This window comes from Carassius carassius, chromosome 17 (genome assembly GCF_963082965.1).
Source record: "Carassius carassius chromosome 17, fCarCar2.1, whole genome shotgun sequence".
NCBI classification, from domain to species: Eukaryota; Metazoa; Chordata; class Actinopteri; order Cypriniformes; family Cyprinidae; genus Carassius; species Carassius carassius.
The window spans coordinates 28,713,349-28,728,912 of record NC_081771.1 but is presented as its reverse complement, the minus strand read 5'-3'; the positions used below and the strand labels follow the sequence as shown (position 1 = coordinate 28,728,912).

Here is a 15,564-nt window from a genome sequence, read left to right as displayed (position 1 = left end):
AAAGCGCGGTTTGTCCCTCACTGGTTGCCATAGAAACATGACACACGCTCCAGACTGCAAATGCGTGCTAGCCGGATCAACCTGAAATATGCTTTTTAACGTAATCTGAGTGTCATCGAAAACATTCATGTGACAGTTCACCTCAGATCTTGTTGCTGATTTGAAATATATTAAATATGAGTGTGTCAAGTCTGCAAGGATTATTACCATGCGTGCCCTTGCATTAACTCTGAGTCTGCGCACTCTGCTTCTAACGGCAGAGAGAGATCGCTTTTTTCTTTCTTTTTTTGGCTCACACTTTTCTTTTCCTAATTTTACAAGTTGCAAGTTACAAGAAACACAAGCAGTGTGTGATCACGGCCGGGTGTTCTCCGAGTCCGATGACTCCGATGGCACGGGTATTACACACAATGTTAAACAGCCCCGGGACCCGAAGTAATAGATTCGGACCCGACCCGGACCCGGCTGATCATTTAAAATATAGACCCGAACCGGGTCCCGAGTCCCGGGTCAACGGGTCTCGGGTGAACTGTGAAGACCTCTACACCGCAGTATAGTTTTAACAAAGCATCTGAATATGCTGTGTTAGAGGAAAACAAAGCATCAGGTTGACAATTGGAGTGACTCCAAACGCAACAGAAATGAGTGGAATAATATTTACCAAAATGTGCATTTTTTAAATATTGGTAGACTTCAGAACTATCTTGAAATATATTTATTTTAAGAACATTAGGCTAACTGTTCTGAGTTTATAGTAAAGAATCCTTAACATTTTTATTGTTTGACATATGACCTGCCCTTAGTCGATGATGGATTGTTTATTATAAGAATACTTTTCTTTGCGCTATGCTAGATACACTTTAAGCCATTCATGCCAGACCTTCTGTCTTCTGTTATCGTTCATTATTGTATCATCTTCCTGAGAAGTCATTCTGTCAGGCTTTGTTTACTTTGCACTTCACTGCACTTTCATGAGTGGTGATTGTCTGATCAGAATGTAAACACGGACTCATTGCTAATTCAAATTTAGAACCATCATCACCATATATTATAAATTGATGCATTATTAAAATATTTTCCTACACTTCTGCTGCTCTAGATGAAATTATTGGCAGCCCTTTTGGCATTCAGTATTACAGTCATTTCTTTCAGCTGTGGTAGATGTTGTATATGGTTTTATGAGGCACAATTTAGGGCTGGACAATTAATCGAAAAGTAATCGAAACCGAAATTCAGAACCTCTAACCGACATAATGTTCCCATGTCGGTTATTTCATTTTTTAAATCATGTTAATACTTCCCCCCTTAAAAGCCTACTACCGCGTGTGTAGCCACATGACTCTGCCCAGTCCAGTCAGTGGCATAAAAGCAAAACACGGAGGTGAACGCCGGTTCAACACATAGTGATGGCCTTGCGTCTTCACTAAACTCTTAGTTGTATTTGTTTTATGGTTTGGACATTCAAGCGATTAGATGATCGGATGTGTATTATTATATCGAGCTACCATGTTAGCACTAGGGCTGTCAAAAAAATAAAAATAAAAATTCCACATTCAAATGCAAAAATGTTGCATTCGAATTGTAGGTGTCCGTTAAGGAGGCAGCTTTAAGGCCCGCCCCAGGTATCCTTCACATTCCGCATTCTGTTCCGTCTCACACAACTTCATCTGCACAGCTTTCAGAAGACGGACGAGCTCGACAAGCAGTACCACTTCTGTCATCATTCACCTCGTGCATGCGCTGTTGACAGCCGCGCCCCCCGTCCGCGTGCAGGCACTTTTTGAGACCATGTGGACGGATGTGTGGCTGTCCACGAGCCCTCTTGATGACAAAAATTACATAATGCAGACGATGCGGATGGTCAAATTATACTTTGGCCTTTATCAGTGGTGCACGAGAAGCGATGACAATATAAAAGTGTCATTGCATTAAAGTGTTTTTGTTAACCTATACAGTTGAAGCAACACGATTCAGCGGTGCTGCGATGTTCAATCAAAATATCGTGGAAAAAGAGAATGTGGAGAAGATCTTGTTTACGTCAAAATTGAAACCAAGCCATTCTGTCTGGGATCTAGGAAGGAGGACCCAACTTCAGTGAGATAACAAGGTTTTATTGACAAGACTGACTGATACAAGAGGTAGTAAAGTGCATAACAGATACCACAACAGGAACACAAACAGAACAGCTAGGGAAGGCCACTGGGAAGGCTTCAGGAAACAACTGGCAGAATACTTGGGCAACAGAGGGGGCAGCAAGACCAGGCTGATAGAGAAGGCCACGCACCATAGAGCAGAGCTCAGAAACTTGTTAACCACTGACTCTGGAGACAGACCAGATGCCAGGCTGGTAGAACCAGGGCAGGACACATGGGGACAGGTCAGGAACTCAAACAAGACTAGACAGGACAAAGCTCCGCAAAAACAATAGTTAAATCCAAGACAAAGAATATAAACCAATTAACTAATAAAAGTGAAGTAACAAAATAAGAAATGACCAATTTAACCAACTTAAGAGAAAGATCAAACAAAACCAAGAATCAAGAGTAGAAAACTAAATAAATATTACAAATGAAAGCAAAGGGCAAGAACAAACTAATTACTAAAACAAGGAGCAAGACAAGAACATAGAATCACAAGGACTAGACAAAACAAGGACACGAGACCAACCAGACAGGGAGACACGGACACATATTCAGCCACATCCACAGACAGAGGGGGTGAGAATGACAACGGACCAGCAAACACAAAAGGGTAAGGTGCACTATAAATAGGGAGGAAAATACATGAGGGACAGTTGAGCACAATTAGACCAACTAGGGTAACAAGAGGGTGTGGTAAAGAGGAAACAAGGAGGAGGGGCTAAAGGAGCACATGGCCGAGAAAATAACAAGGCCATGTGCTGACACTAGACACGAAACAAACATAAAACAAAGTCACAGAGCAAAACCCTGACACATTTACATAAAACGCATATTTCACTTATTTTCTAGAGAGGGATATCTTCTATTACCCTTGCACGCGCGTCTCACACAACAGAGCCACATGTTTAGAAAGCCATGTAAAATTAAGGTGGGTTCAGTTTTTTTCTAAAACATATCTTGACTTTATGGTGGGTTTTCCACATCCTACTGCATCTCATGTTTAAATGAAAAATGTACTCCGTGTTATTGGCTTTCACTCCTTTGAATTAAACTATGCATGCAAACATGGTGCTGTTTTGTTTATAGTTCTTTAAGCTACTTAATTATAATTGGATTATTAACATTATTTTAAATATTATGCATCATATCATATTTTCTTATGCTTTGAATAAACGTGCATTAGTAATATTTTGCCCAATAGGCCCTCTTGTGGCCTCAGAAGAGAAGTTAAAAGCTTTTCTTCACCCTAACTAAAATTATGTATTTTAAATTTGAATATAATTCGAATTTGGATATTTAATTGCAAATTCGAATTTAGTTTTTCAGCCATTTTGATAGCCCTATTTCACACAGCTGCATTGTGGCACGAACACTCATATAAACAGTAGCTGTGAAGATCGTGCGCACAGAGGAACGCAGAAACTAGTTGTCAGCGCTGTCCTGTGATATATCACTAAAGTAGCTTAGAATCTCAAAACTTATTATAGCATATTTTTCTACTTTTGAAGGAGCTAGGCTATTTACAACCCATAGCTTCACAATAATATATATACAGTAATAATACTCGTACTGGTACTGTGCTAATTTATCTTTATCTGAACTTTATTTATCTCTTACACCGAGCAATAATCTGTAAGAAATGTTACGAACCTAGATAAAATAACTGCTGATAGTGAACTATGATGATATATGTCGGATCGCTCCTTCAATAGGAAAAAATATCTCGCCTTTAATAGTCAATATTTACAGTACAAACCTTGTCAGTGAACTATGAGGGCAAAAAAACAAAACAAACAAAATAATCGTTTATTAATCGTAATCGAGGTAAAATGTTAAATTAATCAAGGTTTTGATTTTAGGCCACAATCGTCCAATTTTTCAAGTTTGCTGGAACATAAATGTAAACTTAAAAATATATTTAAATAAATACATTTGTATTTATGGTATAAATAGCAGCAACAGCAACATTTGTGGTTGGTATAAATGACACAGAACATCTAAAGTGCATTCTAATTTCAAACTTACATCGCAGTCTGTTCATTATTAAAATAAAGTACAGTCAACCAAACATTTAAAAGGTTACACTGGTCAGTTTAAATAGACCGTGGTATACCGGTCCACTCTGCTGTTATTGCACGTTTTTGCTCTGAAGAGGATGATCTTTTCCGTCTAGTTTACATTAAAAAAATAAAAAATATTATAGTTTAACATTCAGATACATTGCGAATATGGAAACATTTGGATATGTGCAGAACGAGACGTGAGCAATAACCTCCAATTACATCTAGTCAAACCCGTGCTCGCTCGTCCTCGTATGGATCGGATAATTTTTCGGATCAGCAAAAAAAAAAAGAAAAAAAAAGGCCAAGACAAATAAACATACGTTTCGTCTTTTTTTTAAACATTAAATTATTAAATTAAAATATATGAAATCAACTTAAAGTGCACATGGCATAATATCTTCTTTTTAACATAATAGCCGGACTTCTCATCTCCCAGTCTGCTGTGATGGTGAGCAGTTATCGTCACAGAGCTCTCCACCCTTCTGTCGTGAGCGCAACAGAGGATGCTCGGGATAGTTCATCCACAACTTTTTTTCTCCTGTTCATAAAGATCGGGCACAATCTTTTCACTCTAACCTCTTTCCTTCATCATTATATCTGACAGGGAAGCCAAAATGTGCGGGGCGTTCAAACTCCTCCGTTCCTCCGCTCTCCATGACCACTGAGTGTGGACTGAACATGCGCAACTTTTTTTTTTTTTTTCATAAATCAATCCGCGGGTCACGCGTGTGCCGAACCGAAGATATTGATCCAAACGGATCACGGATCAATGATGATCCGTTGCACCACTACTATAGTGTGTCATTTGAAAACATAGCAGTTGCGTTTTAAAATACAACAACGAGCACCATGAAACCATTTAAAGAGGCGCATTCAGCGGTCTCCTTGACGGGAAACAGTCAACAAAGTAAAATGATCTCCAACGTATGGCGCGCTCTCTTCATTTTATCAAATGCTCATAATCACATCTATTCATTTCACAGTCCTGCTACTAGCATTTTATTCATACTAAAACCCCTTAAATTCGGGTGAGAAAGCTTTTTTTCCAAGTGGCTTTTGCACACAATAATAATACTGCTGCAGACGCATTTTGCAGCATTAAGGTTATTAATTGATCGTTAATTTAAACGACGATCGGTCATGGAAATTATCGAATATTGACATCCCTAAATACAAATGAGTTAGATGTAAACCTGGTCATTGTCTGCAACAAACCATGCTTCCGAACCAATGTCATTCACCGTTCTGGGCAGCTCCAGGACAGCTGTCTCTCCGAGCACGCTGCTGTCTGTGAGCGGGGCGGAGTAACGTAGCCCTCAATCACGCTGCAGTGTTTGTGAGAGCTGTCAACTTCTCCACCCCATTTACAGAATGAAATTCTCTGACTACCTTTATCTCCCAGGACTGTTGTTGAATCTTCCAAAAGTTTTGGCTTGGGGTCCTTCACATACGCAGCAGCACTCTCCACTGCAACAATAACATGGGGCTGCCCGCCGACGTGCCTGACTTTAAATCGGCGCTACTAAACACGGACATCGACCGATATATTAAAAAATGACAAAAATCGGCCCGATATATCGGCCGACCGATATATCGGTCGACCTCTAATCAGAACTGGTTTCTGATGTTTACCTCATTCCTGCTTAAGCAGAAACAGTCATAAATTATTTTATTTGTTGGAATTGCCTTTTGTTTTGTCAACTGCAGTTGTTCCTGTGCATGAGACATTTTCCATACTTTGTGCTGTTTCCAAAAACAGTGCCACATTTCAGTTCAGCCTTGATATTTTGCATTAAAATGTATTTGTTAGAAACTGTTGCAAAGCAAGGAGCTGTAGTGTTTTGAATCCAGCAGCACAGAGTTTTACTAGCCTTGGCACATGCACATAAGAAAGTGTAATGAATGTTTGTGCATCCCATGTGACTGAGGTGAAAGTGGCTGCAGCCCTAGCAGTAGAAGGTTTTTCCTTTGTGTCTGTGTCCAGCCTCCTCTCTCTGGCGTCTGGCAGCGATGTGGTTTGGTATGTGAGGAATGTGTCCTGTCGTAGGTTAATCCAGTGGAGGGGGTCGGGGTAGGGTGGGCCAGCTGAGGGGTATGGACTGAGAACTTAGAGTTGAAGCTCACAGTGGTCCTCCAGACTCCCAGACTACCCTGAACTAGAGAGAATTGGTTTGACTTGTCTGTAGATATCATTTATAAAAGCTGAGTTGAGTGGAGCAGAGTAATAAGATTCACGTTAATGAGATCAAGTTTTAAATGTGTGCTGAAATAAATACAGGAAAAGATCGATTCGCGGCTTTTGAGAATCGATATCAAATCGGCTGCATTTTTTTTTTTTTTTAAATCGAAAAATCTATTTTTTTGCCAAGCCCTACTGGATATGTGTGAAAAAAAAAAATGTATTTGTGGTTCCAGACTATTGCCCCTATTTTTATAAAATATAAAATGTATCATTTTTTAAAAATGTTTCATAAGTGTGCTTTTCGTGGCTTATGAAGTTTAGAAATCTCTATACTCAATAAGTTTGTCTCTTCTTTTTTTTGTGTGTGCATCACATACTTTTTTTTATTTTTATGAATTTGGGTCAAAATCATTTAATTACACTGGAATTATTGCCCTCACATCTTCCAGAGCAGGTTTGAAACTAATCAGTGAAAAATGTAATTAAACGGGAAGTATGCAAGGTATGATCTGCTGACCAAGCCTTTGCATATTTCAAAGATAATGGGTTGTGGATTATCATTATGTGAGTTATCTATGAATGCTTGTTTAGAGCTCCGTTACATTTTTAATTATTTCCACACATTCTTACGTCTGTGCCTGAATTATGCTGGAATCTCTTTAATTAGCTGTCTGTTATTTAGAGAAGAGTTGCTAAGGCCTTGACAAAAGATGCAGTGAAAAGAAGTCAAGAGCCCTCTCTTCACTTGATTATATGCTTCCCTTTTCTGCAGCTGTGCTGATAGGAGAGGCCATTCTTCAGAATCCTTGGCTGCTATATCTGTGTCTGTATCCGAGACCGATAGTGTCATGAATGTTCACAGAGGTTGATGTACACCACACTATAGGAAGTGTCTCCACCCTGGAACTGCTTCCAGTTCTTGTAACCTGAGCCCTGAACTAGGGCTGGGCGATATACAAAAAAAAAGGATATCTCGATATTGTCAATTTTTTTACGATATTCGATATATATCTCGATATGTTTGCATTTGCATTTAAATAATGAAAAATAAAACATGATTTTCTTTTGCCCATTTAAAAAAAAAAAAAAAATTTAGATTAAACAGCTAATTTAAGCAGTTAAAAAATCTAGACCAAGAGATCACTTACTGCTTTTTATTAAATGAATATATGTAGGCCTATATGTAACTGAAGCAGTGCAAATTAAGTAACAGTTACAGAAAGTGCATTCTGTCAACTTTTTAGTGCATGCAATTCACAATTTAAACTATGCAACTGGGATAAGTATTTTATTTTAATTTTTTTTAACAAGTTTTTAAGCTAAGAACACAAGTCTGTCAACTGTCTGTGGTTTTAAGAGAAGCTCTGTGGCATGAAACTGTTCCTACTGACACTAAAAACCCTCTTCGATGGGGAGCTAGTTGCTGAAGCACATAGCTATTTCTTATATATAAATATATATAAATGAATACCAAAGACTTTTGCATTTTCTCTGTCTATATTATCGAAACTGGTAAACATATCAGTGAAATTCCCCAATAGTAATTCCAAGTGGCCATAGCCTATGTTTCTCTATTCAAACATCAGCGGTCGAGTAAGTGCATTTATTTTGCGATCACAAATGCAAACAATACAGTTGAGATCTCACGACAGACTACAGACCGGCTGAACGACGCTTTCATTAGATCGCTCAATTCCAGCTTGTTAGTGTTTTCAGATTATCGTCAGCGGCTCTTCCGCAATGAAGAGTGAGCACGTGCGCATGGTTGCCAGATTGCTTAAAATAAGCAAACACCGGGCAGAAAATGTATCCTTGTAACAGTGGAGCTCTGATTGGGAGATTTAAACTCTTGTTATCTGGCAACCGCTATCATTACAGCTCTCGTAGTAGAGGGGCGTAGAGCAGTCAGCAGTTACAGGTTCCTTTTTTGGACATTCGGCGCGTTCTTTTGGGAAAGTATGCTTGAATTTGAAATATTCGATATTCCCGATATATTCAAATTGTACATCGTCGTCAAAATTATTCCGATATTATCGCTAATATTCGATATATCGCCCAGCCCTACCCTGAACCTTTTATCTAAAATGTTATCTTTGAACATGGCATGTTTCATAGCTCTGCTTATGATGAGATCAGTCCAACATTCTGTTCTTGTTGACATATTGAGTTATTGAGTCCTTTGGTTGTCTGCTATCTAGCTTTTAAACAAAAGATGGTTTAACAATTGTTACATGCTTCCTTTTATGGCATTATCATTCTTTTCCATATTATGTTACATGTTTGGCCTCTTATGAGGGTTGGTTCTCGAATGTTAGACTTTTAGTGAGTCCAGGTGGAGGAAACCCCATACTGAGGATGTGCTCAGCTGTAGATCCTCTTCATCCCAGACAGCCCTGACCTCCGCTGCCAGAACAGGAAGCAGTCAGCACTATTTTATCTTCAGGCATCCTATGTTCCCATAGGTGAACTTAGTCAGATGCCCATGTGTCTCATTAGAGGACTGCAGAACAGACTCCTTTCCAAGCCTGAAAGAAGGAAGCAAATTGGTCGTGGCATTTTAAACGACCTCACTACTTTTTAGGAGCTTGATGAATTTTCTCCACAAGTCCTCTGATGATGCTAAATTATGTATTAAACAATCATGATTCTGACTGCTTTGGCGGAGCAGTAATAATTCAACAAGCAGCACTTCAAAAGCTCAGCTGGTATTTTATTTTAATAAAATCGTGGATCAATATCCTGCAGTCTCTTCGCACCGAGAGACATGCAACAATGCTAATGAAGCTTCCAGTTCAATGTGAAATAAAAGAGCAACTTTATTTCCTTTGGTCGTTGAATTTTGCACTGTGTGAGCATGCCTTTTCTCACTGTAGGTACAAGAAGAAATAATGATATCTAAAGAAGATCAAGTGTAGAACAAACAGTGCTGAATGAGTTACATGCCAAAATGTCACACTTAGTTTCAGAAAACATCTGTACAAACATTTTAAAGCTGTGACTTGCTGCTGAAAAGAAAACACATCTGTGGCCACCCTTTTTGGGTCGGGTTGGCCAAGTTTATCTTATCTAGTGCTTCTTGGTTAAACCAGACACACAGATGCCTGGCGTTTCAAGCAGCAGTTATCTGATACTGCAAGAGCAACAGTTTAACAGTGACATGAAGTTATTTATCCTCATCATTAGCAACATTCTGCAGATTCAGGAACTGAGACACCACCCAAATGATCACTTGGAAGAACTCCCAGGGTGGGTGTGTTCGTTCACCCCTGGTTTACAGAACGTATTCAAATAAATCACAACCCCTGATCTATAATAGACAAAATATATAGATCAGTGATCACAACCCTTTGGAAGAGGATACAGAGAGTTATGCTGTAATACAAATGAATACATACTCCAGTGTGATGCACAAAAAGCTTGAGTACGGTGAATGTGGTTTTGAAACCGCTGTACAATGCGGAGGAAGTAGTTTACTTTATGAGCTTATTGAATCAGATGTCCTGTATAATGAGGAGTCTGCAGGACATTAAGTAGTACATTAAATCTGCTGATCTGTTTCCATTCAGATTGTTCTTTTTCTGGGCATGATCTGAGCCTGGTGTGTCCTGACACTGTCTCTTAATACTCAAACCCAATTACCTATTTGATTAAAGTGAGCTGATGTTACAGAGATCAGTGCGCTTAAAGCATGTCAGAGGCTTTCTCAAGCATAGGATAATGTTCATGCAAGTATTTCTGGCATTTACCGGAGTTGACATTTAACTGTTTGTGCCTTGGAAATGAAATGTATAAGTAGGGCAGAGACAGTTTTGGTCACATTTAAGCTAAAACATCAAAATCAGTGAGGTGGCAGACTGTATCATATACGAAATGTGATATATGCCTTTTTTTTAAAAACCATCCTCAAATAAGCGGTCACATGATGCTCCTATCTTCCTCTTGCAGAGGTTTAGTATCACTGTGAAACAGTTTTGCTCGCTTTAGAAGTTTCCTAAAAAGCCTTCATTTTCAAAGTTGCAAAATCATTCCATTTTGTGGAAGACCAACCTGTTTATGAAGTGAGATGAGTGGGAAACCTACTTTGAATATAGACGAGGTGTGACATAACGAGTTTTGCAGATGTTTTCTAGCTTGCATTTTAGGCCAGCACAGCATTTTCAGTTGGCACTGAAACTGAGCCATCTTTCTCTCTGCTGTTTTCTTTCATGGAAACTTTCCATCTGTTGAAAAGACAGAATAGTCATAATATACACTGTTGAGTATATACAAATATGACAGCAGATTGTAATAATAGTTGGGTAGGAATAAACCATAAAATAGATTTTTTTGTTTCTTTTGCAAGATTGCTTAAATGTACATGTGTTGTTTGTATTTGATAAATCACTTTGTGGTGAAATGTTTGTCTTTTGCTGTTTTAGGTTCTTTTAAATGTCAAAGTGGATTGATTTGAATTAAAGGTTCAGGAGAACTGAACTGAAAATGCTGACCTATTTTTTTTTCTGTCTCCTTTTTTGCAGATCGTGAGGACCAATCAATTCTTTGCACGTGAGTAACCATTAGGACATCTCTATTCAGCAGTTACAGGTTACGTCAATCAGTCTGGCTGATGGAAGTGATGTCACATCCCCAATGCTGCACAGGAATGGGCTTTTTTGGAATCATACATGTACAGCTATGCCTGAAAACATGAGTCATGTATCATTACTGTATTTAATATCAGTAGCTGCAGCTGTTCGGCATGAAAAGCATCTCACAGATGAGTCAGACCAACGGCAAATATTTTCTAGTCAGCCTATAAGTATTCATCCATAGAAATGAAAGCTTTTGATGCATTAAGCCTGAATTATTGTCTTTGCACATTGTAAATAAGTAAACAGTCTCTCTCATGTCTTAGTAGCACTGTAAGAGGTTATAAGTTTTTTTTTATTTTTTTTTTATACATCATCTCTCAAAGTCGACCCCTTCTGACCTGCCGAAACCACTGCAGCACATGCCATTCTGCACAGCCACTGTGAAAACATATGTCCATGTAGCTAGAATGCAGGGTTAAGGAATCTTGCACTTAAAGGGTTACTCCACTGCAAAATGAAATTTTTTTCATTATTCACTTTGCCCCATGTCATTCCAAACCCGTAAAAAGCTTTGTTCGTCTTCAGAACACAATTTAAGATATTTTGGATGAAAACAGGGAGGCTTGAGACTGTCCCATAGACTGCCAAATAAATAACAGTGTGAAGGTCCAGGAAAGTATGAAAAGCATCGTCAGAATACTCCGTAACGTAATGAAGAGACGAGGATACTTTTTGTACACGAAGAAAACAAAAATAGCAACTTTTTTCAACAATTCCTCTCCTCTGTGTCTCTCCAAATCAGCGTAGCGCCATTTTGACAAATCTGACAGATGTTTATATGATGTGTATATATATATATATATATATATATACATACATGGATATAATGCATATAGTATATTGGTGGAAAAACTTTGGCCGTCTTTCTAAAGATTTTTTTTTTCCATTTATGGGCAGATTGGGAGAAGAACTTTTGAATCAGACTTTAAAAAAGTCATCAAAACACATCATGCATGTCAGTAATATTATAAAAGACTTGTAATGTTTATGTAATAAAGCTCATTGTGTAATGCACAAGCACTATAGACCAAATCCTCCTCAGTCAGAGTTGTAGCTGCTGAAAGGAGCTGCAGCTGTAAAAACAAACAGCAGAGCTAGCAGACCTGTGATACAGGATACAGCCGGATGCTTAATTTAGCTTGTGGAATGCAAATGTGCTTTAATATCTACCCAATCTGTTGTGGTATTTTATTATTCTAATGATATTTTTATGTTTGCTTTTAATTGGAATTTTCTCTTGCAGAGGGGAATCAGGTGCGGGAAAGACAGAAAATACCAAAAAAGTCATCCAGTACCTGGCTCACGTTGCATCGTCTCACAAAGGAAGGAAGGACCACAACATTCCAGTGAGTTCCATTTCTCTCTGCGATTCGCTGAATCGTTCATGTTGACATTCTTGTTGAATTTTACCAATGAATTTTACCAATTTACCATCTTATCTAGTCACAATGACATCAGGGTGCTTTTGCTAGAAGGGGAATTTTAACCAAATTAACATTCATCAGTGGACAACATGAACTTGTATGTCATTGATAGTGTTTTGTGTAAATTCTAATGTACTGATATTGTTTTCTAGATGATCATTATGGCTCTTAACTGTGTGTATAAGTATCATGGACCTATACTGAGAAAACATCTTAGTGGTTGCAGTACTGGCCTGTAGTTTGTCATCCTTGTACAGTTTACCTGTTCTCTTAATATGTGATAACATGTATTACCTAAATATATGCAAGCATGCTAAAGAGTTTTACATGCTGCAGTTACTAGTCTTAATGTATTCGCATGGCCAAATTTATGCAATATACTAAAGGCTTAGATCTGTCCCGTGGTCTAAGACACTTGGAGAATGTGGCCCTGATGCGTTCTAACATATTACATTTGTTTATTACATACAAACAGCCAGAATCTCCTAAAGCAGTCAAACTCCAGGCAAGTTCCCTTTAAGCTTTTATACCTGCTCTGCTTGTGCATGCAAAACTAACCTGCTGTATAAACACCAATGGAATGCAGCCAGTCCAAGGGGAAATTTCCAGCACTCTGGAAAAATTTTTGATATAAGCAAACACATTGCTTTAAGGGGTTTAGATGGTTTACATTTGTATTATTTGAACATATTTTGTCACATTTGTGAAATGGTTTTGAATGTGTACACGTCTTTTGTGTTGGAAAAAACATATTAGAGAAAACCTAGTTAACTTGTCAGGGTAGCTGGGGGTATAGTGAGATATTTGCATGTTGTGAAAATCTGACATTTTGAAGTCATTTTCATATTTAACAAAGTAAAGACCTGATCATCTGATGTCTAAGAGATGTTAAAGAAAAAGAAAGAAAGAAAAAAAACTAAGGAAATTGAGTGTTTTTAGCACCACACACAAAAGTTCAGTTCTGTTATTTAGACCAGTAACATTCACAAACTGAGGAAGTATCCTTCACATATATTCACAGCACATTTTGTTCTTAAATCAACCCTTTCTTGTGTGTTTTGTCTGTCGTGTGTTTGTGTATTTCCCTCTATGACATTAACACCTCTGTTTCCATGATAATAATCTGATTACAGAACGGAATCCTGTTTTATGTGAGTAGCTTGTTGTCCCTTGTTTTTTTCCCCCATTTTCTTTCTTATCTCACGCTGCTACTTTTGTTCATTTTTCCCTCATCTTTTGTTTATTTGTTTTTACTACGACTTCTCATTCTGCAATATAAAATCTACCTTCTTAATTATTCTTTTCTGTTCTCTGTGGATCCAATTTACTATACTTTTGGGGGTGATGTCAAATAATTTACATGTCTGTAAATCATTACACTTTAAAAATACTGTATGAGGCCATACTTAAATATATTTTGGTTTGTAGTAACAGTACATTAAAAAAAAAAAAGGGTCGGTAGGTCGGTCTATTTTTTTTTTTTAAGTTTCAATGTAAAAAAAAAAAAGTAAAATTTTGGCGATGGTGATTACGTAGGTATGAATTTAAACAAATTAGCATATCGTGACGTCACTGACTGGGTCTTCAACCCATGCCTTCGGGCGCATCATTGCAAACCTCATTTTGATGCAGGCTATATAGACCACAAACAAATTGTTATCTTTGTCAAAAACATGTTTATTACATGAATTTCAGGTGAGAAGAAAAAAAAATGAGATACTGTTTTACTTGCATCCACCGCTAGGTGTCAATGCAACCTACAAATGAGAGACCGTTTACTTTGCTCTCTTGGGTTGTAACTTTGAAAAAAATCCTGTTTGATTTGATTGACAAGTGTTCATTGAATCGATTGTAAAATCGATTTTGCATGTCTAGATGCATTTTATACAGCAAATAAACCCAAATATAGGTACATTTACATTTATTCATTTAGCTGACGCTTTTATCCAAAGCGACTTACAATTGCTTTATATGTCAGAGGTTGCACACCTCTGGAGCAACTAGGGGTTAAGTGTCTTGCTCAGGAACACATTGGTGTCTCACAGTGGATTCGAACCCGGGTCTCTCACACCAAAGGCATGCATCTTATCCACTGCGGTAAATCCACGGACAACAGACAGGACGAATGTAAAGATTCAATTTATTGGTAAAGACCAATATTTCTAATGATTTATTGACGTGAAGTTATGTGCACAATGACAAACAGGAGTGCAACATTCTCGAAAAACAATAAGAGTGGACTGCCATAATGCAAAACATTTACTGCAGGCTTCAACATGGCTGTTTACGATTAGAAATGTCAACAACAAAAGTTCAAATACGTAGGCGATTCTAGCTCGAATCTGTATCTGTATGCATGAGACTGTCTTTCTGTTGTAAAAAGAGAAACACTGTGCAAAAGTATTATTTGCTGTTATGCGTGTGTCCGAAGCTGCAGTTGCTGTGACACGTGATCAAAAAAGATCTCCGAGAGAAGGCCGTTAAAATCAATTTCCTATTTTCGTTTTCGAAACTTGTGTTGGTTGGTCCAATCGATTCGTGCAATAGATTTTCGAAGTTTTAAACTTGACGGGAGAAGGGATGGGAAAAGATCTGGGCAGTTTTTCCAGAACTTCGTGCCAAGTTAAAGCAGTGTCCAGCTGTTTTAATGAATGTTTTAGATGTATTATGGTGCCCGAACCTGTATGACTTTGAACAGTGACCGCGAACATTTTGTTTACTGCAGCCATCATTACCAAGCGCGAACCGTTGACTCTGACAATGAATGAGAGTCTGAGACGAAGCGAACGCACAGGCCATAGCGTGACATCTGTGTAAACATAGATGACGTCACTGGGTTTTTTTTTAAGAAAGAACGTAGTCTTTGTTTGTATGTAGGCCTAGGCAATTTATATATTTACAGTACTTACTAAAATATAATTAATATTATTTTATTGCTTTTGTATTAGTTGTTTGAAGAATAAAAAAAAAATTGGTCTGCCTTAACGCAAATGTACAATCAGCAAGTCGGTCGGACTAAAAGCAGAAAAAAAAAAATTGAGTCGGTCCTAAATTGACAGGGTTGGTCGGGTTACGGCAAACAAAATATTATTAAGGATGGCCTGATGGTGCAGTTCTGAATTC

At 38.0% G+C, this 15,564-nt stretch overlaps 1 protein-coding gene across 4 annotated transcripts in view; it reads left to right on the top strand.

Moving 5' to 3' along the window:
• The window catches only part of LOC132161537 (myosin-10), a 70,263-nt gene that overhangs the window by 22,650 nt on the left and 32,049 nt on the right, over positions 1–15,564 (top strand). Inside the window, exons 4-7 of one of the 4 annotated variants that reach the window (XM_059571658.1) lie at positions 10,904–10,931; positions 12,261–12,363; positions 12,917–12,946; positions 13,575–13,592. In XM_059571658.1, coding sequence (XP_059427641.1) covers positions 10,904–10,931; positions 12,261–12,363; positions 12,917–12,946; positions 13,575–13,592 — 179 coding nt within the window. Of the gene's footprint in view, positions 1–10,903; positions 10,932–12,260; positions 12,364–12,916; positions 12,951–13,574; positions 13,593–15,564 lie in introns of all 4 variants that reach the window. The other 3 variants (XM_059571659.1, XM_059571660.1, XM_059571661.1) reach the window with 3 other exon arrangements.